A 27,023-nucleotide genomic window follows, 5' to 3' on the forward strand; every position below is an offset into this window, starting at 1 on the left:
CCCCTCACTAAAAATAAATTCCAAGAGGGAAATCTTTTTTCTTCGGGTGTACTATTTTCTTGATCCACTTACTCACTGATGGACACTTCGAGGTCATTTCCATATCTAGGCTATTGTAAGGCTGCAACTGGACATCCGAAAGCAAAAACTGGACCTTGACCTAAGTCTCACACAGTATATAAAATGGTAACTGAAAATGGATCACAGACTTATAAATGCAAAAGTCAACAACTTTTAGGGAAATAATTATCTGGGATCTAGGCAAAGACTTCCTAGAATTAATACCAAAAGTACGATCCATGAAAACAAACTGATAAATTGAACTTCAAAGAAATCAAAAACATTTTTTCAGAGAAAGACCCTGTTAGGAGGATGAAAAGCTATAGACAAGGAGAAAGTATCTGTAAACCATCCACTAGATACTTTAGAACTAGTATCTAAAATACATGAAGAACTCTCAAAATGTTATAGTAAATGAACAAACCATCCAATTAGAAAATCAGCATATCATCTTGAGGTCATATTTGTTGACACTGTTTTTCAATACTACATCCCTGTGGTTTTCTGACTGCATATTCTCCATACAGTAGCACCTCGGTACTTGTCACTAATTCGTTCCAGAACTCATGATGAGTGCTGGAATCGACGAGCACCGAGCAAGCTATGAGTGAGGAAGCATTTCCCTTGTGGGGCAGCATTATGACTCATACAAGTTTTAGCAAGTGCATGAGTCCCAAGCAAGTGCTAAGTGCTGAAACATTTTTTTTTCTCATCAACATGCTATGAGTACAAGGTTTGACAAGTTCTGAAGTCAACAAGTACTGAGGTATGACTGTATTAATGAGAAGGGGTATTGAAATCTTCCACTGTAATTATGGATTTGTCTATTTCTCCTTTGGTTTCTGTCAGTTCTGCTTTGTGTGTTTTGAAGCTTTATTTAGGTTCATACACATTTGCAATTATTATATACTCCAGATGAATTACCTTATTATCATCTTGATATCCAACCTGCTTTTGATTAAGTGTCTGCATGGTACATCTTTCTCTATCCTTTTGTTTTTAAAGTACATGTCTTCATATTTAAATTGTGTTTCTTATACACAACATAGTTGCATCATGCTTTTTTTTATGGCTGTCTATTACAGTTTTCCCAATTCCCCCCACTGCACTCCCCTGGCCCACCCAAACCTGTACCCCTGGTTCCCTCAGTCAGTCCCCACCCTGTTGTCCATGTCCATGTGTCCTTTACACAAGTTCCCTGACTAGGACTTTCCCCTTCTTTCCCCTGCTTTCCCTCACCTCCCTCCCCTCTGGTCACTGTCAGTCTGTTCCTTATTACCATGTCTCGTGCTTCTTAAGTAGTTTGTACACTGCTGCCTGGGTCTGGCTTGTTTAATCCAACCTGAACATTTCTCTTTTAGTTGTAGTGTTTATACCCTTTAAAATAACTATCAATATTGTTGGGTTTAAATCTCTCTACTTTTATCTCAAAATTATATTATCCTCTATGTTAATCATTCTTTGAATTTCTAAAACTTACTTTCAGTTTCCTCATATGTATTTCAGCTTGTTCTTCCTCATATAATTCTCGTCTCACTTGTTCCAAATCTTCACGTTGCTGCAGCATTTTTTCCAATCTCTGTGTCAACTATTAAATTTTTTAAGGGAAAAAAACACTCAGACATTATAGGAACCAAAACGTATTAAAAAATCAGAATTTCTCCAATGTTAAAGAAGTGGTTATTTTGATACCATATTCTGAAGCTGTAGCCTTTTTTCTTCATTTTCTTGCACTTTCGCCATCCAATCTTCTTCTCTTTGTTGATGCAAGTTGGCAAACTCTATGATTTTTCTGTTTTCTTCTTCCATTTCCTCACGTTTCTTTTTTCTCCAGAGAGCCTGCTCTTTCTGAAACTCTTCTATATACCTTCGAGTTGCATTCTTTTTTTCTAACTCTTGTTGTCTTTCTCTAAAATGCAAGAGTGCAGTTTTGTAGTAACAAAAATTATAAAATATAGAAGAATGTGTGTCATTTCCTTCAGTCAATAGTATTGGAAAAATGTATAGTTTGTTTATTCATTCATTCATTCATTCAACAAAACATTCTGAGTTCTATTAGTGCCACTAGATATGTTAGAGGTATGAGTTTTTTTCTGAGTAAAATACTACCACACTTCTTCTCTAACCTGTTAGTGGAGTTTTACTCATTGCATTTCACAAAGGCTACAACCTGTTAACATCTGCCTCATAGCACTCTACACCTCAGCTGTCTACCAAAGAAATGCATCAGAAAACAAGTCCTCTGACATACAATATGAGCATATTTAAGAAAAATGAATTTTTGTGATTGTCACTTAATGAGCATTTGTTAATTAATAGATTATTAACTATCATGCTAAGAGACAAATATAAGCTGGTCTCAGTTTATGTGATAACACTACCAAGGACTTCCTGTGTGGTAGACACTCTGTAGGTGCTTTACCTCTTCCAAATAAGCCTGAGATTAACGTAAATGTTTAGGCATTGACAAAGTTGGGATTAACTTACAATTGATCTTCTTCATAGATTTTCCTGACAATTTCATCAATCATGAGTTTCTCTTTCAATAACTGTTCATAAGCTTCCTGCTTTTTTTTCTCTTGTTCTTCAAGTTGTTTCTCTAGGTCAAGACTGTACTGTGTTTTCACTTTATTCCGCCTGTCTTCTGCAGCACTCTCTTCCTTCACGATTCTCTCGTGTTCTGCCATCATGGTCTGGGCTATTTCAGCATCACGTTTCTGTTATTAAAACAAAATTCATCTTTCCATTTTCAAATCTGAGCAGAGTGTGATAGAATATTTTAAAGAGATATAATCGACTGTCTTAAAGCCTGTCACAAAATCTTTTCATCTGTGTAAGTTAAAAGCAAAGGTAAGTCACTGTCACCTGAAGGGTTTGAATGATGAGCTGAACTGTAAAGAGGCCTTCCTGTTCCTTCAGGTAGCTCTCTCAGGGCAATACACAATAAGGATACTTAGTAACCCTACACTTGAAAAGTAGTAAGTCAGATTAGAAGTACTCTATTAATAACTTTGCTATGTTAACTGCCAAAGCAGTAGTCATCTTTCTATGCTGTCTTGTATTTAATAGTGGCAATTTTCACAATTTAACTTTATTATGTATGTGGATTTTAAAAAGGAGCCTTATGGAGGGTAATTTCCCAGGATGATCTGACCATAGATTCCTAACTGGGCAGGTCATAGTAGACAGTCATGCCCCAGGCATACAGCTTTTCAGTAAAAGGTTTATCTTTGCCTTAAGCAAGCCCTGTACTCTTTTAATGGTGTGTCTAGGTTAACATACCTTTGAAATAAAGCACTATATGCCCTCAACAGGGCACATAATCTCATTAACTACCCTGCAATCTATTCCCTGCTTTGCTTTCTCCCACCTCCATGTACTCTTCCTTATAGTCACTCCTTAATTTCAAATGCATAAAAGAAGCTGTAAAAATTATTCTCAGGAGAATTTGAGTTCTTGCTCCTCAGCAAAATCAGTTTGTCTCTCTGCCCTGGCTGGCATAGCTCAGTGGATTGAGCGTGGGCTGCAAACCAAAGTGTCGCAGGTTCGATTCCCAGTCAGGGCACATGCCTGGGTTGCAGGCCATGACCCCCAGCAACCGAACACTGATGTTTCTCTCTTTCTCCCTCTCTAAAAATAAATAAATAAATAAAATCTTAAAAAAAAATCAGTTTGTCTCAAATAAACTCTTAAAAATATTCTCTAAGGTTTGGACGTTTCTTACGTTGACATGTATCAGCCGCTATTTAGAGTAAGGGTGGTACAGGCACCCCTTGGAGACACTGCGGGTTCAGTTCTGGCCACCACAACAGAGCGAGTATCGCCATAAAGCAAGTTGTGATAATTTTTGCTGGTGGACGGTCTTGCCTCCAATTTGTAAGAAACACAGTATCTGGAGCATGAGGAAGCGAAGTGCAACAAAATGAGATATGTCTGTCTGCCTGTACTATCTTTTTTCATACAGGTCTGCTATTTATAGCTCTGAGTACGTCTTTAGTTACTCCCAGCCTAAACTTTCTTTCCTGCCACTGGCCTTTTAAGTCTCCCCTTTTCTCATTTATTAAAGGCCCTTTGTAATCATTTTAACTTAAAAAGGTTACATACGTCATTGTGCCTGTTCTCTGCAGCTTTTACTTCACCCATTCAAGATCCTTCCTTCTGCGTTAGAGATAGTATTGCTTCTTGAATAGGTTCAACCCCTTATTTGTTTTGAGCATTTTAAAATCATTTAACAAAATAAGTTTTAAATTAAATATATATCAGGGAAATTTAAAAAATTGCCCTTTACTATTGTGATCACAGCCCAAATGTTCTGATGCCAGAATGGTCAGCAGCATCAAACATAAAAGAAGACACAGATGAAAATATGAATGCTGCTAAGTGCCATTCCTGATCTGACTGATGCCTTTACCATCACACTGTTAATATTACTTAATCAAATTTCTTTCTCAGCTTCTGTTCTCTTAGCACACATTGTACTAGGTTCTTTAGAAAAAATATGAAATGATAAAAATATGCATTGCATTTTACCATACACTTATATAAAGACAATGTTCTCCTTTCACAGTTAAGAAAAATAAGCCTTAGAAAGACTGAACCAAAACTAGCACCTAGATATTCTGACACCTGGTCAAGTCCTAGGAGTATCTGAATTTAATTTTTGTGGATCAGTTTTATTAAGAAAATAGCAACTGTCTCATGAATCAGACAAAATGTCTACAATTGCCTTGGCCTTGAAAAACCTCAATTATCAAGGTAATTAAAACTGCAAACTACTGGTCAAATAGTATATTGTTTATATTCTACTTTATTTTTCAAAGGGTAAAATACAATTATACAGCTTAGGAAACGAAATCTCACCCTCTCCTACGCATCGGTGCTAACAGCATGCTACATAACCCCCCCGAGTTTTTCTACATGAGCACACGTGCCCGTGTCCAGGTACACGTATCACCATGGGCAGCATCTATTCTTACTTGATACCTACACGCTGCGCTGTACCTGTTGAATATTTTGATATCGCCTCTAACTGCATGTGTGTATCGCTATATACAACACACACCATATTTTGCCATGTATAATGCGCACCCAAGTTTTTTGGTGCGCATTATACACTGAGTATTATACCCGTTATTAATTGTTTGCCTCTCACATGCCCCCAACTGGGGACCCAACCTGCAAGCCAGGCATGTGCCCTGCCCAGGAACCAAACCAGCAACTGTTCAGTCTATGGGCCTGTACTCAATCCACTGAGCCACACTAGCCAGGGCTATTATACTCATTATTATACCCATGGTATGTAATCATTATACCCATGTGTAATGTGCATCCTTATTTTTCCCTCAAAAATTTGGGCAAAAAAGTGCACATCAGACACAGCAAGGTACAGTATGTATGAATAAATACACATGTTGATATCCACATACATATATGTACCAGTTTTTAAAAATAAAAATGGTCTGTGATATGTATTATTCTTCCACTTGATTTTTTTGCAACTTTTTTTTTCCATTCAACCTAAAATATATATGGTCCAAGATTAAAAGCCAGAACATTCACCTTTACCCCCTCCTCTTTAACAGCTGTGTAATACCTTGTGAAAGGATCCAGGAGAGAGGGGACTCTGCCACCTCTCTATTTGACATAATAGAGCAACAAGGGAAGGGGAATGTAAGGCTGTGTCACGCTGAGTCAGACCTTTTCATCTGTGTCTAGCCGTTCTTTGTGACAATGCGTGCTCACATTATGACATGCACCTGCTGTTAAGCATTAACTCAATAAAGCCTGTTTTATATTGGTGAGTGTGCCTGAAACTCCTTTGCCCAAGAGTAACTCCTGCCCTGAACCTGGCAGTTTGTCAGGAGTTAGAAAAAGGGAGAGAGGGAAACAAATAGAAATTGCTATTTATAAAACAGAAAAGTTTGCATAAAATTATAAAATAGTTTTTTTTCAGAACATTTAAAAAATGAAAAATTAATAACATTATAATGTATTAATCATGCTAACAACTTGTACTGTATTGCTTTGTCAAAGAATAATTGGTTAGAGACCAAAAAGAATGCTGGGAGTTACTGAATATAGCCATTCATTTTAAACAACAGCCTAGTCCTTTGTGTCACTGAAAGACTCTAATATTATATTAAACAAGGCTCAATATTAAATAATCCATGATTCCCTATACCTTAAGGATCTGAAAAGCATGAAGTATTTGAGAAATCTAGCACTGTAAATTCTTTATAGTATGTAACAATGTTTTAAAAATTGGTCTATTTTTGGTTTTTTAAATGAACCTAAAAATACAGAAAGCATAATGAGCAGAAACATGATTACCATTTGTTCATATTTAATGGCATCCTTTTCAGCAATCTGAGCTGCCCTTTCTTTATTCATGTAGGCTGCTTTTAATTTCTTCTCCAGTTCTCTGAGCTCGATACTGTTTAAAAAAAAAAGACATTTAAATTTGAGGACCATTACTATAAAAATAATCTATATCTGAAACTAAAAGAATTTTTTTCTAAATGTGTAAAACATATTTACATTATTTAAATATTTTGAAAAAGTACCCCTTTCCCCCTTCATTCAAAGTAACATCGGAATGTAAAAATGTTTTCTAAACAAAACAACCCTTTTACTTTCAATAATCATTACTAAAAATCTTTTTGCCAGTGCCTGGCTCAGACAAGGTGCTTTATCAATATTGGTAAAAATTTCTGTCCAGCTACTAATATTATCAAACTAAAAGAACTATAGTAAGGGGGTTTAAACCTAAGCAAGTTACTTACATTTTGTTTCTCAGTTTTGCTATACGTAAAAGGGGTGGTTGTGGGAATTAAATTACTTAAAGTGTATAAAGAGCTTGGAAAAGGACCCGTTACACAGCAAACATTCTATAAATGGTAATTATGTTTTGATAATGAAGATGAAGAGGGAATGACCACGGGGAAAGTTTGCTTCACCTCTCTGGGCTTCTTTTCTTATCTGTTAAAAAACGAGAATTGGCCTCAAGTAATCTCTGAATTATTTTGAATCCATCACTTTCCTAACCTCAGTGAAAACAATACGCCATATAAGACTTCATTTTAATGTGCCAGTCATAATTCTGAATATGATAGACTATGAGAATTCTGAGCTGGAAGGGTCCTTAGATGTCAGCTAGATGTACATCTCAATCCTAACAGGAGCTCAGAGGCACTCGCCTAATTATAAACTCAACGCCCAAGTACCCCATACCCACAAAGAGATAATCCAAAGGGTAAGGGAAGAAAGATACTCCTGGTGTTATGGTGTGTTCTTTTTGCCCTTACTGCTGCAGGTGTAGCTGTATACAACATTAGATTGACTTCTTTCATACAAATATTATACATGAGGATTAAAGTTCTAGGTAAGTCTACATATTTTACTATGAGGTTGATATACATTTATCAGGATGGCTTTAAAAAAATGTTTTTTAGAGTTGGGTACTGATTGTGAACCAATGCATAAACCCAATCACAATTTATAATTGCCTCTACAAAAAATGTACATTAGATTCCAAACAATTGCTATATTCCAAGCAAATAAATGACCTTCATTTGAAGGTCAAGTGCACATATTTGCACTGGAAATATGAGGTCTATCCAGAAAATATCCAGCCATGTAATATGAAAAATAGAAACATTTATTGAAAGTGATACAAGATACAGGAAACAGTGTACACAGGACAATGGTACCTCAGTCCCCTTCAAAGTAGGCACCTTGGGACCTCACACAGTTCTCCCAGTCACCATCAGCTGCCTTGCTGTATTTTCCTGAATCTCATCAATGGTCTGAAATCTCTTCCCTTTCAAGGGTGACTTTAATTTTAGGAGAAGCCAGAAGTTGCAGGGTGCCAAATCTGGGCTATACGGGGGCTGAGTCACCTGGGTGATTTAATGTTTTGCCAAAAAATTCTGCACAAGATGTGATGCATGAGCAGGCGTGTTTTCATGATGAAGCTGCCAATCACCAGTTGCCCACAGCTGCGGCCTTCTGAATCATCTGGATAGTTTCCACAGAGGAATGTTCAAGCTTAACGTAAAATTTGATGCAGATTCATTGCTCTACTTGCTCAGTCATTTTGAATGTGAAGGCCACACAGTACACATGCTCACTCAACAGTGTCTACTGCCCCCACTGACTAGTACAGTGAAGTCATCATTGTTCATGCATGTGCAGTCCAGTCCACCCTCCTTGGCTGCCAGGCTACATCAATGTCATGCAAACTGTTCTTGTTGTATTAACAATGGTTGGACTTTTTCCAGACAGAGCTTGTATACCTAGGAGTGAAATTTCTCAGTCACAGGGTAGACTGTGTTCAAATTTAGTAGAAGATGATGCTTTCACAATGATTTGTACAGTATTACATTCTCATTAACAATGTCTAAGCACTGTTTAACCACTCTCATGGGTACCTAATACAACACTGGGGTTTTAAGTTATGTTTCCCTGTTGCTAATGGAACTGAGACCTTTTCATATATTGTGAGTAATTTATATATTTCTGTGAAATTCTTGTTCAATACTTTTTGTCCATTTTAATACTGGATTATCTACTTCTTACTATTGCATACAAGTTCTTTATATATTATGAACACAAGTATCTTGTTAGTTATATATATATTGCAAATATCCCTTTCCAGTCTGTGGTTACTCTCATAGTTGTTTCTTTAGATGAAGAGATGTATCCTAATTCACCAATATTTTTTTCATTGTCAACGACTTTTATGTCATATTTTAAGAAATACTGCCAACCCCATAAAGATATTGTATTAGTCTCTCAAAGTTTTATTTCACCATTCACTTTTAGACTACAATTTTTCAGGAACTAACTTTTGTGTGTGGCATAAGGGATAAACAAGTACATTTTCTTCCATGTGGATATGTAATTGATGCAGTACCATTTTACTAAAATGTCTATTTCTTCTAATGCTCTGCAATGTCAGTTTTGTCATGAGGTAAGTGTGCATCCATGCATGGATCTGTTTTTGGATTTTCTATCCCATCCTTCCTTAACTGCTTCACAGAAAATTAAGTGATTTGTATTTTTAATTTAGAGACAGTATATAACTGATATTATTTTAGATCCATAGGAGGTGAGTTAATTCATTACATATATAGTAGTATCTCAGTACTCGTCACTAATTTGTTCCAGAACTCATGATGAGCACTGAAATTGACGAGCACTGATGAGTGATGAAGCATTTTCTCTCAGAGGGCAGCGTTGTGACTCATACAAGTTCTAGTGAGTGTGACGAGTCTGCAGCAAGCACCGGGTGCTAAAGCACTTTTTTCTCATCAAAATGCAGTAAGTATAGGGTTTTAGCGAGTTCTGAAGCCGATGAGTCCAAGGTATGACTGTAATGGGGACCTTAGGTCGTTATGGCCTAAATTTTCTGGTTGAGAAGAGCTGCTCTATTCTACTCCATTGATCCATTTCTTTATCCTGTGCTAAAATCAGTTTTAATTATTGTAGGTTTAAAATAGGTACTCAGATCCTGGAGGAGAAGTCTCCAGTTTTATCTTCTTAAAGACTGTCTAGGTAGGAGACTTCTGATCAAGATGGCAGATAAACACTGTGCTCACATCCTCCCATGACCATTTCAAAATTACAACTAAATTATAGAACCATAACTGAGGACCGGCAGATGACTGACTGAACAGAATTCCTATAACTAAGGATATAAAGAAGCAGCTGTGTCAAGACTGGCAGGAAGGGTGGAGACATGGAAAGGGTAGGTCCCGCACACAGTGTGGTGATTAAGAATTGGGAGGGATATCATGGCTACAGAGGTTCTCCGTGAGGAGCAAGGGGTACCAGCCTGGGACACTAGTGCCCAGAGGAGGAGTCCCCATAACATCTGGCTATGAAAAAGAGTGGGGATTGCATCCAAATGAGACAGAGGGCTGCTGGAGACCAAGATCTTCTGTGTGAGGAGCCCATGTGTGGACTCACTAGCTCAGGGCTCCAATGCAGGTGCAGCAACTCAAAAAGCACTGGAGACATACAGGGAGGAACTGAATTGACTAACTTCAGGGTGAAGTTGGAGGGGAATGGGTTAGGGCAGCTCTCTCCAGGGACAGAAGCACAGGCTGGTGCCATTGTTTACTTTTTCTTTTTTCAAATCCACACCCAAGGACATGGTTATTGATTTTAGAGAGGGCGGGGGAAGGGGAAGGATGGGGAAGAGAAACAGCAATATGAGAGAGAAATATCAATCAGTTGCCTCCCATATGTGCCCCAATTGGGGATCGAGCCTTAAAGCTAAGTGTGTGCCTTGACTAGGAATCAAACCTGCAACCTTTTGGTTTATGGGATGATGCTCCAAACAACTGAGCCACTCAGCCAGGGCAAGGTGCCATTGTGTCTTAGTTGAGCACTCCTCCAACCCAGCCATCTGACTTCTCCATTAATCCAGTTGATGATATCCTGAAACTCTGCCTCATTCAACTCAAATGCCCAACCTGAACCCCTTCCACTGTCTTTTCCATATAAGCATCCTGCCTCTGCTCATGCTGCAGACTTTTGTAAATCTCTCAAAGTTTCATGAACCTCTTAAAAACAACAGCTGGCCTCAGCATACCCTCAACCTCTTGCTCATCAGTCCAAAGCCAGTCCCAAGCAGTGAGCAGTCTCAACTTGCATTATAAGTCCCATCAGGTGGCCTCAAGCCTGGCATGAATGGCATTGACTTCAGTTCACATCCTGGTGTCCACCACAGGTTTCCAGCTGTACCAGCTGTACCAGTGGCAGCCAGGCTCAGTTCACAATATAGCCTCTTACAAGAATCTCAAGCATGGAACAAGAAGCAACCAATCAGAGATTACTTTGTAGCTCCTACTAGGTTGCCCTAAGCTGGTCAAAAGTGATGGCTGAACTTGACCTTACTGGAGGTAAGGCCACAAAACAAATTCTAATAAGTTTAAAATACTGAAATGATATCAAGAATCTCCAGTCACAATGGTATGAAACTAGAAATTACAAGAAAAAAACCCCTAAGAAACACAAATGTGGAGGCTAAATAACATGCTACTAACTAATGAGTGGGTTAACAAGAAGATCAAGGAAGAAGTCAAAATCTACCTTAAGGCAAATAAAAATGAAAAGCAAAATGTCCCCAAATCTAGGGGATACAGCCAAAGCAGTTTAATAGGGAAATTCATACCAATACAGTCCTACCTCGAGAAACAAAAAAAAATATCAAATAAACAATCTAACCTGAGACCTAAAGGAATTAAAAAAGAACAGCAAACAAAGCCTAAAGTGAGTAGGATGAGGAAATAATAAAGATAAAAGTGGAAATAAGCAAAATAGAGCCTAAAAAAACAATAGAAAAGATCAATGAAATGAAGAGCTGGTTCTTTGAAAGGATATGCAAAATTGATAAGCCTTTAGTCAGACTTGGGCCCCATTTTTCATGCTTTAAAAAATAGGGCCCAAATAAATAAAGTCAAAAATGAAAGAGGAAAAGTGACAACTGACACCACAGAAATATAAATGGTTATAAGAAAATACTATGAACAATTATATGCCAACAAATTGGACAACCTGGAAGAAATGGATAAATTCTAAAAACATGCAATCTTTCAAGACTGAAATCAGGAAGGAATAGAAAATCTGAATAGACATATAACTACAAATGAAATCAAATCAGTAATCAAAAAACTCCCTACAAACAAAAGTCCTAGATTAGATAGCTTCACAGGTGAATTTGACCAAACATTCAAAGAAGATCTAACATCTATCCTTTCTGAAACTATTCCAAAAATTTGAAAGGAGAGAAGGCTCCCAAACTCATTTTATAAGGCCAGAATTGCCCTGATTCAAAACCAAAGGCATTACCAAATAAGAAAATTATAGACCAATATCCCCGATGAACACAGATGTGAAAAACCTTAACAAAATGATTGCAAACAGAATTCTCCAATACATTTAAAAGGTCATACATGATGATCAAGTGGGACTTATCCCTGCATTGTGAGGTTGGTTCAATATCTGCAAATCAATTATTACCCTGATACATTATATAAATAAAATGAAGATAAAAATCATATAATAATATCAACAGATGGAGAAAAAGCACTTGATAAAATCCAATATGCATTATGATTTAAAAAATAAACTCAGCAAAGTGGAGATAGAGCAAACATACCTCAACACAATAGAGGCCATGTATATTAAACCCACAGACAACATCATACTCAACAGTGAAAAGTTAAATCTTTTTCTTTAATGTCAGAGACAAGGATATCCACTTTTACCATTTTTATTCAACATAGTTTTAGATGTCTCAGTCACAGCAATCAGACAAGAAGTGAAATAGAAGGCATCAAAATTGGAAAGGAAGAAGTAAAACTATAATTATTTGCAGATAACATGATACTATAGAGAATCATGAAGATTCCATCAAAAAAGAACAACTTTTAGAACTAATAAGTTCAGTAAAGCAGGATACAAAATTAATATTTAGAAATTGGTTGCATTTTTATATGCCAGTAACAAACAATTAGAATGAAAAATTTAGAAAATAATCCCATTTCAATTGTATAAAAAAGAAAAAATATCTAGGAGTAAATTTACCCAAGGAGGTAAGTTATCTGTACTCAAGAAACTATAAGACACTGAAGAAAGAAAATGAACAAATAAGTGGAAAGATATACTATGCTCACAGATAGGAAGAATTAATGTCACTAACATGTCTATACTACCTGAAGTAATCTACAGATTCAGTGCAATGTCTATCAAAATACCAATGGCATTTTCCACAGAACTAGAATAAATGAATTCTGAAATGTATATAAAACTGTAAAAAACACTGGACAGCTAAAGCAATATTGAGAAAGAAGAACAATGTTGGAGGTATTAAGCTATTCAAAATCAAACTATACTACAAGGCTATAGTAATCAAAATAGCATGGTACTGGCTTAAAAACAGATGCATAGATCAGTGGAACAGAATAGAGAGCCCTGAAAATAAACCCATGTCTATGTGGTGAACTAATTTATGACTAGGAGGCAAGAATATTCAATGGGATAAAGAGAGGCTCTTCAATATATAGTGCTGAAAACTGGAAAGATATATGTGAAAAAAATGAAACTGGATTACTTTCTTACACCATAGAGAAGAATAAACTCAAAATGGCTTAAAGAATTAAATGTAAGACCCAAACCTATAAAATTCCTTGAAGAAAATATAGGCAGTAAAGTTTTTAATATCACTCTCAGCAATATAGCAATATTTTTTTGGATATGTCTCCTTGGGTAAAGGAAACAAAAGAAAAAATAAACAAATGAGACACTGCCTACGTTTTTACACAGCAAAGAGAACCATCAACAAAATAAAAAGACAATTTACTGAATGGGAGATTATATTCACCAATGATACATCCAATTTACATCCAATAAGCAGTTAAAATCCAAAATATTTAAGGAACTCATATAACTTAATATTTAAAAAAGTCACAAATAATCTGATTTAAAAATGGGCATAGAACCTGAATTGACATTTCCCTAAAGAAGACATACAGATGGCCAACAGACATATAAAAAGATGCTCAACATCACTAATCATCAGGGAAATGCAAATTAAAACTACAGTGAAATCACCACACACCTATCAGAATGGCTCTCATTGATAAATCAACAAACAACTGTTGGCGAGAATGTGCAGAAAGGGGCACCCTATGTGCTGTTGGCAGGATTATAAATTGGTGCAGCCACTGTGGAAAACAATATGGAGGTTCCTCAAAAAGTTAAAAATAGAACTACCATATGACCCAGCAATTCCACCTTAGGAATTTATCCAAACAGATCCAAAATATTAGTTTGAAAAGATATATGCACTCCTGTGTTCATTTCAGCATTGTATGCAATAGTTAAGGTATGAAAGCAACCTAATAGTCCATTGATAAACAAATGGATGGAGAACATGTAGTACACATATACAATGATGTATCACTAGGCCACAAAGGTCAGACAGAGAAAGACTATACCATATGATTTCACTTATATGTGGAATCTACAAAACAAAATATAAATTAACAAAATAGAAACAAACTCAGATACAGAGAACAAACTGATAGTTGCCAGATGGGAGGGGCACTAGGGAGATAGGTGGAAAAGGTGAAGGGCTTAAGAAATACGAACTGCTAGTTATAAACATTCACAGGGATATAAAGTACAGCATAGAAAATATAATCAATAATATTATAATAACATGTAGGGTGACAGATGGATACTAGACTTACCAGGATGATCACTTCATAAGATATATAAATGTCTAATCACTATGCTGTACACCTGAAACTAATATAATAGTATATGTCAACTGTAACTTTTTAGAATTTTTATAGTTCTGAGTTTTTCTTTTGTTTAAGTCCTTCAAATTTTATTCCAGCCTTCCAGCCCCCCGTCCTTTTTTTTAAAAGGTGAAATTTTATTTAGAAAAAAAATTCTTGACCACTTTAATTCCACATACAATATTTATTTCCTATCTCACTTTTGTTATAATTTATATTTTAAATCTTTATATATATTAAACCCCAAAAGATATAATAAATGATTTACATATTCAAAGTATCTAGATTTACTATTTGTTTACCTTACTGAAGCTCTGAAATTAATGTTGGGATCATTTTGATTCCTCTACCTTAAGGAAATACCTGAAAATGTTATTTTTTATCCATATTGCATACTTAATATTCATAATTAATACCTTTTTTTGGTCTTAGAAAACCTGCATTTTATTTTTTAAAATTATTTTATTGTTGTTCAAGTACAGTTGTCTGCATTTACCCCCCACGACACATCCCCACCCCAGCCATCCCCACCTCCCTCCCCTGATTCCATCCCCCCTTGGTTTTATCCATGTGTCCTTTATAGTTGTTCCTGAAAACCCTTCCCTCTTTCCCCCCATTATCCCCTCCCACTTCCCCTCTGGTTACTGTCACATTGTTCTTAATTTCAATGTCTCTGGTTATATTTTGCATGCTTGTTTGTTGTAGGTTCCAGTTAAAAGGGAGATCATATGGTATTTGTCCCTCACTGCCTAGCTTATTTCACTTAGCATAATGCTCTCTAGTTCCATCCGTGCTGACTAAAAGGGTAGGAGCTCCTTCTTTCTTTCTGTTGTGCAGTATTCCATAGTGTAAATGTACCATGGACTTTTGATCCATTCACTTACTGACGGGCACTTAGGTTGCTTTCAGCACTGGCTATTTACTGGCTATTGTATATTGTGCTGCTATGAACATTGAGGTACATAGGCTCTTAGGGATTGGTGTTTCACTGTTCTTAGGACATAATCCCAGCAGCGTAATTGCTGGGTCAAAAGGCAGTTCCATTTTTAGTTTTCTGAGGAAATTTCCATACTAGTGGCTACACCAGTTTGCAGTCCCACCAATTAATATCTTGATTATGAGTCTGGAATACAATTGTACTGCCATCAGCAATGAACAGGTTATATATTTAACAAGGAAATACTATCTCTGTCTCTTTGAGCTTGCTTTTGCTGAAGTTAAATACAAATTATAGATGAAGTACTGATTTTGCATGTTCATAAATACATTTGTTTACTATGTACTAAACATGTAGGTGCTAATAATGCAATAATTATAAATTGTATAAGTGATTATAATTTAATTATAAATTGTAATTATACAGCTAATGAATAAATTTTAATAATTATAAATAAGTATAAATAGTAATTGTGCTATTAATTATAATTATTCATTAATTTGTACTATACTTAACATAAGATTTCTAAAAATGGGCAGTGAGTTTCCCAACTCCAGTTAAAGGCAGTGATAAAATTAAGTTATTTTACATATTTTCTTAGAAAAAAATCATGTGTTCAAAAATCAAATAACAAAAGTCTCATGACTTATGAATGTAATTATTTTAAAAATAAATTTCAATGATTTAAAAAATTTACCCTGAGTTTTCATTTTCTTTGTAAGATTTTATTTATTTATTTTTAGAGAAAGGGAGGGAGAAAGAGAAACATCAATGTGTGGTTGCCTCTCATGTGCCCACTACTGGGGACCTGGCCCACAGCCCAGGCATGTGCCCTGATTGGTAATTGAACCCACAACACTTTGTTTTGCAGGCCAGTTCTTAATCCACTGAACTACACCAGCCAGGGCTATCCTGAGTTTTGAAAATTAATTAATTTTAAATGTAAACAGCCTATTCTTAATATAGGTGACTTTGAGTACCACAGCAGGCATTTCCTTAGACTTGCCAATTTGGTGAACACACTCATCAGGAAATCGGTCCATTTTTGCATGTTAGTCAAAAATTTACCATGGCTTACGCAAATATAAGATATTCTTAGCAGTTTTGCATTGCTGAGACACAGCATACACTATTTGAAAGAGTGCTCAAATGAATGACTTTTGTTTTAAATTTGAAGAAAATTTTCACAAGGTACAGAATTTTAGGTGGGCTATTATTTTCTTTCAGTCCTTTAAATCTGTCTTCTAGTTTCCATTCTTGGTGTTGAAAATGCAGTCATAGTTTTTAGTGTTACTCCTTTAAAGGTAATAGTCTTTTTTTGTGTGGCTATTTTTCCTATTTTTATGATTTTCTTTACTGTTGGATTTCAAAAGTTTGACTATGAATATAGGTCTAGTTTTTAATTTATTGTATTTTAACCTGTGGCTTTATGCCTTTCATCATTTTTGGAAATTCTTGGCCGGAACCTCTTCAAATATCACCCTGCATCATCCTCTTTCATGTTTCACACCAGGACTAAAAGTATGTACCTGTTAGAACTTTCCATCCTATCTCTTTTATGTTCTCCAGTGTATTTTTCTATCCTTTTGTCTCTCTGTGCTTTATCCTGGATAGTTTCCACTAACCTGCTAACACTTTATCTCTTTATCTATTTCAATCTATTACATTTTAATTAAATTCTGTATTATTGAAGGAAAACAAACACTACAGTGCCCAAATCTGAAGCACAAAACTTGTAGAATGATGTCAAACACCTGGGCATCTGCTTATTGGCCAAGCTCTGCTTCACTTAACTCACTGTTTTTGGGAATCAGCAGATTACAAGCTCCAAGCTCACCATTCTGGCTTCTTTCCTCTCCTGGTTCTTTTACACTTTCTCCAGATACTTTCTTCTCAGAGAGAGAATTTATCTGCATCACCTAGTCTACAACTGCTAGAATTGGAAAGCTCTTCTATTTAAATCTTGTATCAGTGAATTAGACACAGACATGTCTGATAATATAAAACAATGAGTGATAGCTAGCAATGATTGGAGAGTTAAGGTCCAAAAGGTAGTTTGAGACTAGAACAACATGAAGACATTTTAACCATCTGCAGTAATTCTGAATCATTTTTCAGGAATAATCCCTTGTAGAATCTAAAAGCTGTGGACATACGAAAATACACATGGGTTTATTTGCCAAATGCATGATTTTTAAAAAATGTTTATTGATTGTAGAGAGGGAAGAAGAGAGAAAGGGAGAGAGAAAAACACTGATGTGAGGCAGGAACATTGAGTGGCTGCCTCCCATGTGCACCCTGGCAGGGGATGGAACCCTAAACCTAGGAATGTGCCTTGACCCAGAATGGAACCCCCAACCTTTTGGTGTATAGGATGACACTCCAGCCAACTGAGCCACACCAGCCAGGGCCATATAAATATAATTTAATGAGACTCAAAACCCCTGAAACTCATCCATGGCCATATCATATTCTACAGAAACCCTGCTGAGATAAAATGCAACAATTATCCAAGTAAATTTCCAGTATATTCACCTATATACCTGCAAGTACAGGCTGGGCATTTAGTTAACCCTGAGTTTCAATCAGAAGGGTGTCATGGCTGCCCCTAAAAAGTAATTAAATCTTAGGCAATATTAACAAAACATACTCTCGATCAATGGTTAGTAGTCCCACTATTAGGGGTACTAAGCAGTACCCAGGAGGGAGTGCAATGATACAAAGAAAGAAATTGTGGGGCAATATTTTGTTCAGGAACACCAATAGTCTCCATTAGATCTACAGAAGAGAACCTGGATGGTGAGCAAATAAAGGAATGAGGGATATTTAACTTACAGAAGAAAACATTTAGTGGATTCATAAACATGAAAGGATGTCCAAAAGAACATCTAATTTTTTTCCATCTGATAGCAAAACAGAGATAAATGTGTAGAAGTTACAGGGAAATAAATTTTGAGACAACAGGGGGAAAAAGATTATTCAAAGTTAGGGCTGAATGAAAAAGAAAATTCCTATCACAGTCACTAGAGGCGCTGACCACCACTGACCAGCCACATTCCAGAAGTACTGTGAGCAGTTTACATGGGAGCACAACAGTTAAATGAGGCATCACCTAAGGTTTCTCTTAAGAGTGGGTTTCCGTGAGTCTATGTTTTTGGCATAAGAGGTCATTTTAAAAATGTTTAGAGAAAAGAGCAAAGGGAACTGATTTTTTTCACCTTAAATATTAACACTTTACTTCCAGGAATACAACTTCTTTTCTCAAATGAATATATAGAGGATATAAAGCAGTAAGTATTTCCAGGCACAATTAACTACGTATAATTATAAACAGAAATTTCACTCTCAGGTACTAAGCATTACATAAAAGTTTAAAGATAAAAACTAAGCAAATGAAATTTATAGAAACCAATGTACCTGTTTTCTCTCACTTGCTGCCTCATCTTTTCGTCCTTCAGACTGGCATGTTTTAGCCTTGCCAGTTCCACAGCCAGTTTTTCTTCTTGTTCACGCTGGAGTTCCTTCAATCTTTTGTTTTCTTCTGCCTGAATAAAAAACACATAACTTTAGTTATTTATCTTCCAGAATCAGATTTTTTTCATCAAGGTTGAATTTGTTTGTATCAGAAAACTGCAAGTGCCTTCAGAACAGCAATCTATTACTTAAGTTTTACTGTAAAATACAAACTACTATTTAAATAAATAATTTTCCAAATATTTTATCATGGAAAATTTCAAACATCACCAATAGTAAGAAAAATATTAAAATACACCCTCAGGTAGCCAAAACTCATCTTCAGTGACTACCAGTATTTTTGTTAACCTTTTTTCTCCACTCTTCCATACTACTCTTACTTTTTCCTTTTCCTAGAGGATTTTATTATTTAAAAGACTATTTTTGATCCTCACCCAAGGATATATTTATTGATTTTGGAGAGAGGGGGGGAAGACATGGATGTGAGAGAGAAACATTGACTGGTTGCCTTCTGTACATGCCCTGACCAGGGACTGAAACTGCAACCTAGGTGAATGCTCTGACTGGGAATCGATCCTGCAACCTTTGGTTGTACAGGAGAACACTCCAATAAACTGAGCCACCCCACCAGGACTCTAGTGTATTTTAAAACAAATCCTAGCAATGTTATTACTATGTATATAATTGAGTATTGATTTGTATCTAGTAAGAATTTCTTCCTATATAACAACTATGCCATTAAAATGTCTCTTAGTAAACTTTAATATTTCATCCACATTCAGGTTTCCTCAAGTGTCTCAAACATGCTTGTTTTTTAGTTTGTTCTAGTCAAAATCCAAACAAGGCCCACATATTGCATCTAGTTATTATTTCTTTTAAGTCTCTTTGATTCTGCAACAGTCATCCCCCATATATACACTTTTTCTTTTGGAGTCACTGATTTGTTGTGGGAATTAGAATCTATCTCCCACAGAATGTTCCATTTCTGAATTTCACTCATTGCATCCTGAGGATATTGTTTAACTTGTTTCCCTTTTGTACTTCCTGTAAAATGGTAGAGATCTAGAAGCTTGATTAAATTCTGCATCAAGGGAAAAATAAGCACATGAATGGATGTTCAGCTTCATGAGCCACCAGGACATGCAAGCTGAAACTACAATGACATATCACTACTCCCCTATGAGAATGGCTAAAATAAAAAAAGAGTGGCAAAACCGATGCTAGTGAGAAACTCCATCACTCACTCACACTGTTGTGTGGAGATGTAATATGATACAGCCACTCTGGAAGTTTGGTAGTTTGTTATAAAGCTAATAGGCCACTACTATACAATCCAACAACTGTACTCTTAAGCATTTATCCCAGAAAAATAAAAACATATTTAAAAACCTATACCCAAGTGTTCACAGATTTATTTTTTCTATACCATTTTTTATTTCTCCCTATCGATCCTGTGCCTACTAATTATGCTTCTTCTTTCCTGTACCATTTCCCCCTATTTCTCCCTTCCCCCTCCCCACTGAACTCCTTCTGTGTGATCTCCATTTCTCTGATTCCGTTCCTGTTCTAGTTGTTTGCTTAATTTGTTTTTGTTGTTTTATTTTCTGTTAGGTTCATTTGTTGATAGTTGTGAGTTTGTTGTCATTTCATCATTCATATTTTTGATCTTCTTTTTCTTGGATAAGTCCCTTTAACATTTCATATAATAAGGGCTTGGTGATGATGAACTCCTTTAACTTGACCTTACCTGGGAAGCACTTTATCTGCCCTTCCATTCTAAATGAAAGCTTGGCTGGATAGAGGAATCTGGGATGTAGGTCCTTGCCTTTCATGACTTGGAATACTTCTTTCCAGCCCCTTCTTGCCTGTAAGGTTTCTTTTGAGAAATCAGTGGATAGCCTTATGGGAACTCCTTTGTAGGTAACTGTCTCCTTCTCTCTTGCTTTTAGAATTTTCTGTCTCTTTTAAAAATATATTTTATTGATTATGCTATTACGGTTGTCCCATTACCCCCTCTTCATTCCCCTCCACCCTGCACACCCTCTCCCACCCACGTGTCCCCCTTTAGTTCATGTCCATGTGTCATAAGTTCTTTAGCTTCTACATTTCCCATACTATTCTTGCCCTCCCTCTATTTTCTACCTACCATCTATGCTACTTATTCTCTGTACCTTTTCCCCCTTTCTCCTCCTCCCACTCCCCTGTTACTAACCCTCCATGTGATCTCCATTGCTGCGGTTCTGTTCCTGTTCTAGTTGTTTGCTTAGTTTCTTTTGGTTTTTGTTGTAGGTATGGTTGTTAATAATTGTGAGTTTGCTGTTATTTTACTATACATGTTTACTTCTTTTTCTTAGATAAGTCACTTTAATGTTTCATACAATAAGGGTTTGGTGATGATGAACTCCTTTAACTTGACCTTGTCTGAGAAGCACTTTATCTGCCCTTCCATTCTAAATGAAAGCTTTGCTGGATAGAGCAATCTGGGATGTAGGTCCTTGCCTTTCATGACTTGGAATACTTCTTTCCAGCCCCTTCTTGCCTGTAAGGTCTCTTTTGAGAAATCAGCTGACAGTCTGATGGGAACTCCTTTGTAGGTGACTGTCTCTTTATCTCTTGCTGCTTCTAGGATTCTCTACTTTATTTTTACCTTGGCTAATGTAATGATGATGTGCTTTGGTGTGTTCCTTCTTGGGTCCAGCTTCTTTGGGACTCTGAGCTTCCTGGACTTCCCAAAAGTCTATTACCTTTGCCAGAATGGGGAAGTTCTCCTTCATTATTTGTTAAATAAGTTTTCCACTGGTTGCTCTTCCTCTTCTCCTTCTGGTACTCCTATAATTCAGATGTTGGAACATTTAAAGATGTCCTGGAGGTTCCTAAGCCTCTCCTCATTTTTCTTGAATTCTTATTTCTTCATTCTTTTCTGATTGTTTTTTTTCTTCCTTCCGATCCACTCCATTGATGTGAAACCCAGCTTTCATTCCATCACTATTGGTTCCCTGTGCATTTTTCATTTCACTTATTGTAGCCTTCATTTGTAGCATTCAGCAATTAAAAGGAGTAATTCATGCAACAACATGAGTTGGAATCTAATGAACAAACTGAACTAGCAAGGAAAATGGGGACATTATAAAGACTCATAAATCCGTAAAGATATTTTTAAAGAGAGAAAATCAAAAACTAAAGAAAACAAAATTTTTAAAAGACAACAACATAGGCAAATACAACTGGAAGTGACTAGGGCACCATTTTTTTTACTCTGAAAATTAACTCTCTCTCTTTCCAGTAAGAACTGTATTTTAGGGTATCAAATAACCCTAGCTGATTTGGAAAATGTTCTTTAGGGAGGAATTTCAGCTAAATGTGAAAGCAATAACAAAATTAGAAATCAGTGTTTTGCAACCCCTAATGAAGGAAAAGATTCATTGTTGAACTACAGATGAAAGTCTGATGGACCCCTTTACCATGGAGGAGCCAGGCTGTCTCCCTCAACCACTGATCAGCATTAGCAGCACTAAAAGTCATCATGTGCCTGCTGATGTGATACAATGTCAAGGGGAGCATCATCTGTGGAGTAATTGCCAAAAAGTTGTATACTAATCTAATCATTTAGCCTTTAAGGCTAACTTCCATGTAGAGGAAATATAAGAGATAAGGGAACAAACTAAAGAAACCAATGAGGAAGTAAACAGATAAACTCAGCCTAGTTAATAAGCTAGAAACATGAAGCTAAAAAAATTAAGGATGAGAAAGGGGCTGCCTTAGATGAAGAGGGACCTAACAGATGTAACAACCAATATGCTGTATGAACCCTGTTTAGACCCTGATTAAAAGAAACCACTTGAAAAAGTAGATTTCTGACACAATCACAGAAATTCACTTATGAAAAGGTATTAAATGATACCTAGAAGTTATCAATAATTCTACTGTGTGAGGCAGTGGCATTATTTTAAAATATCTATTTTATAAGATGTATGCTAAAGTGTGCAGAATATAGTTGACAGAGTATCTAGGATTACCTTTAAAGCAAAATATGAAAAAATCTAAACCCAGGGATCCTGCTCAGGATTAAAAAACCATGTCTAAGTTTCTGGAATTTGGAACTCAGAGAAATGGCTACTACGTTTAAAACTTGGGTTTGCCACTTCCCACAATATCCTACAAAATGTTAAACTTAAAACAGGAATGCAAAAGATACTGAAGTATCAGACACCTTTTTTACATTTATAAGAACTCATTGCTTATCGGTTTCCCTTTTTCTACCTTCCTTATCCCTTTAAATATTTAGAAATTTCCACTGAAAAATTATCTCCATATTTTAGGAGTTATATACATATAAATTGTACTTGAATTCTTCAAGGCAGTATTTCAAAAATAAAAATTACCAAGTAAATTTATACCTAATACATAAGTGTTCATTTTCTACCACTTTAATAATACACATATTTAATCTCAGTAAATTCAAAAGGTATTACATTTCTGTCTTCAAAATTTTATGGAAGGCAACAGAATTGTATTTATGTGAATAAAACTGGTAACTGTAGATTTCATATTTATGAAATAAAACCTGTGCTAACTCTCTTCCTGGCACTATCTCAAGGGCTTTGCATGTATTAACTCATTTAGTATTAGAACAATCATATGGAGCAGGTATTCTTATTATTCCCATTTGATAAAGAGGCATAAAAAGTAAAAGTACCTCATCCAAGTTTCCACAACTAATATACAGCAGTAATAGAATTCAAAGACATAATCTAGTTCCAAACCCCAGCTCTTAACTGCTACACTGGGCTTACAGTGAGGTATCCTTTGTCTGATGGTGTTACCTACTCAATTCCAGTATAAGCAGTTAAGCTTTCATTGTTTCCAAGGAGAAAAATAAAGGGAAAAAAATGTTAAGAATAAATAGTAAAGCTTACCTTTTGAATGGCCTCTTCCATATCTAACTCATGTTGTTCATTTTGTAATAATCTGAGGAATCTCTTGTGCTCAGCACGGGCTTCATTTTCATTCTGCACCATTTGACTCCTGACTTGATTACCTATCTTTTTTAGTGACTCAACATGGAATTGTTTGCTAAGGTTTTTATCTACTAAATTCTGGTGCCTTTCACTGAAGCTCATTCTTCTTTTGGAATCCTGTAATGCCAAAAACAAACAAACAAACAAAAACAAGTATGCATGTTTTGGTGTCCCAAAATTTAATATTTTTTTATTTTATTTTTTTAAAGATTTTATTTATTTATTTTTAGGGAGGGAAGGAAGGGGGGGGAGAGAGAGAGAGAGAGAGAGAGTAAGAGAGAGAGAGAAACATCAATGTGCGGTTGCTGGGGGATATGGCCTGCAACCCAGGAATGTACCCTGGCTGGGAATCGAATAATTTTTAAAAATATATTTATGTAAGCACCAGAGACAAATGACACAGGGATAGGTAACAGTAATAAATAAACTCAGGAAGGACTTTTGGCTTCCTTCCCAAATTCAGGAAAATATACCATAACAAAGCGTAAAGATGGAAGGTAAATATATCGATATACCAATGAGGATCTGTTATTATTCCCCATCTTATAAATGAGGAAACAAAAGTAAAAGCAACTTTACAAGGTTGTTCAGCTAATAAACAACTGTCCTAGAATTCAAAGTGCAGTTGAGCTCTCTACACACATGCACCTCTACCACTACGCAGGGAATGCTTCCTCTCCGCATCCATGTCCACCCCTTCCCCAGGCGCCATCGCCGTAGCTGTCCTTGGCCCCCGGCTTGGCCGTAAAATGTTGCTCCAATGCCCATCAGGTTTTCCTAATATAGGGTTAATAGATCAACCCACTGCTAATTACCCATTCGCTCTCTCCTGGATTTTAATTTCCACTCATTCATTTGTTCAGCGGTTCTTCATAATTTCCTAAAGTTCCTGAAATTTGGTAAATAAGATTTTTACCAGGAGGTCTAATTGTGTCGGAAAAAAGGCAAAGCTGGCAGGTACGGCGGAGTGGCCCTTAAGTAATCGCACCTGAGGCCTCTGAAAACAAATGCAACTTTCCAACTAATTCTCAGGTTGAGCATTTCAAAATCTTCCTCCCCCCCCCCCCACCTTTGGAAGCAGGCTAGATCTGAACTACAACTCAATAGATGGGCAAGTAGTTTCAAGACCTGCCCCCCACAAACCCCCTAACCCCTGCCCCAGACGCTCACCATATTGGTGGACGAAAATCCCCGTCTGTAGCTCCGAGGTGGGGTGCGGGCGTGGGGCGGGGGGCGTGGGGGGGGGGGGCGGCACAACCCCCTACTGCAAACGTGCAACCAACAGCAAGCTGTGCTATCTGGTGTTTACGTGGTTTCCAGGCAACGACTTAACCAAGGTGCGGCCTCCCATTGGACAAGCAAGGTCCAATGGGCTGCGAGCTTCTTGAGAAGATGGCAGAGTATCTACCTCAATAGGTCTAATGGAGACAGGTGGGAAGTCCAGATCTTGGGTCCGGATGCAAACACTTTGCAACCTGTTAGAGCGCTCAAGATTTCCCTCAGCGGCTAAACTCTCGGTGGGGTAGGGCACCAAGCTGAGGTCACTTTTTACGTAGAAATAACAAATTCTGTTCTGGTACGTGAGGCTAAAGTCACTTTCCACGCGCAGAACATGTGTCCCCAATGCCTATGCCGTCTGGGTATAGTTGATTGCCTTTGTGCTCAGCAGAGGGAGGCATGGTTACTGTCACCCTTGCTGGGAAACTGTGAGGCACGAAGGGTAGCCTGTGCTTGCCCGAGCCTTCTCCTCATCCCCCCACACAGAAGCTGTTGGTAAACTTTGGGAATACAATGTATGGGCCACATGGATATCATTCTGCTATGTAATACGTGGCCTGGGTACCAATGAGAAAAAATAAAGATGGCAGGATATAGGTCTGGTTTATTTTTATCAGCAGGTTAGACACTAAAGTTCATTTTAAATGGAAGAATTTAAGGACAGGAATGGGTCAGACATTAGTCAAATATTGATTTTCGAGATATTTAGGCATATTTAGAGAAATTTAATCAAAACTAAAAAGCAAAATAAAATTAAGGTATTAAGTGTGGAAAACTGACGGTTTGTGTTATCTAATTTGAATCCATCTTGTGTAGCAATATCTCTGCTTAAAGATTAATAACAAAAAGGACTTTCAGTTTCAGCTTCAAAATATAAAAGGCTTAGAAGTCATCATTTCCATCTTTACTACCAGAAAAAGCTAAGTAAACTAGAAATTAGTCATTTTTCTGTGACTAATTATAGGGGTCACGGGGCAGCCCACCACACGGAAATCTGGAGAGAGAGGTAGAAACAGGGAGTCACTGCAAGACCTACTTACCCAGAGCAGAAGCCATGGAAGCCCTAAACTGAGACACTTGAGTGGTAATTTTGATGAATTGACAGAGACCGAGCATGGACTAGTGTGAAACTACTGGAGGCTGCAGTCTTAGGGAGGCCCCCATACTTTCATGGGTCTTGCCTCCAGGAACCCTAACAGGTTCTCGCAGTGTAAAACCAGAAAGATCTCCTCTGGGATGAAATGTGTCCAGAACCTTCTCCATAGCAAACGTCTCCTGTCCAGAGGAAACCATTCTACCAGAGCCGTATCCCACCTGGGGCATTTCTCCAAATATAGCCTCCTTCAGCCTTCCTGTCTCACCTAAGTGGAGAGAGAGAAGCTAAGAAACACTTGTGAAGGTCACAGCCCTACAAATAGAGATTTAATTATAAAATTAAAAGTGCTTTCCCTTTTCTGTGCTTTACCACAACACCAACAGTGCTCCGGCGTAATAACAGTCAGTTACAGCTAGGAGTGCTGCAAAACACACTCTAGCAAGAATTCTTAGGGAAACCCAAGGGTAACAGGAGACAGAAACAAAACAGTGAGGAATTTGAAGCCTCGGGCACTGACAGATACAGCAAACATTAAACACAGCCCAACTTCCAGCCATGTAATAAAAAAAAAAACCCTCATACCTCACTAAAGCCTTATTTACCTCAGTTCCTGTTACCCAATATACCAGGTCCAGCTTTCAATGAGAAAACTACAGGGCTGAAGGCAAGTTGCTAAAAGGCAAGGAGAAAACACAGTCTGAAAGGTAGAGTAAGCATCAGAACTAAACTCAGCTTTGATACATAGCTGGTGATTATTAAACAGGAATTTAATATCACTATGGTTAATATAGGCACAGTTCTCATGGAAAACATGAACAGCATGCAAGAACAGGTGGATAACATAAGCA

At 36.9% G+C, this 27,023-nt stretch overlaps 1 protein-coding gene across 1 annotated transcript in view; it reads right to left on the reverse strand.

The window, feature by feature from the left end:
* The window catches only part of MNS1 (meiosis specific nuclear structural 1), a 30,238-nt gene extending 5,149 nt beyond the window's left edge, over positions 1–25,089 (reverse strand). Inside the window, exons 1-7 of the mRNA XM_028507945.2 lie at positions 24,972–25,089; positions 23,700–23,918; positions 18,727–18,854; positions 6,391–6,493; positions 2,548–2,777; positions 1,753–1,969; positions 1,541–1,648 (exon numbers count right to left, since the gene is read on the reverse strand). Coding sequence (XP_028363746.1) covers positions 1,541–1,648; positions 1,753–1,969; positions 2,548–2,777; positions 6,391–6,493; positions 18,727–18,854; positions 23,700–23,918; positions 24,972–24,974 — 1,008 coding nt within the window. The 5' untranslated portion in view covers positions 24,975–25,089. The remainder of the gene's footprint in view (positions 1–1,540; positions 1,649–1,752; positions 1,970–2,547; positions 2,778–6,390; positions 6,494–18,726; positions 18,855–23,699; positions 23,919–24,971) is intronic.
* Between the last annotated feature and the right edge of the window lie 1,934 nt (positions 25,090–27,023).

The sequence above is a fragment of the Phyllostomus discolor genome, chromosome 1, assembly GCF_004126475.2.
Source record: "Phyllostomus discolor isolate MPI-MPIP mPhyDis1 chromosome 1, mPhyDis1.pri.v3, whole genome shotgun sequence".
In the NCBI taxonomy this organism is placed as follows: Eukaryota; Metazoa; Chordata; class Mammalia; order Chiroptera; family Phyllostomidae; genus Phyllostomus; species Phyllostomus discolor.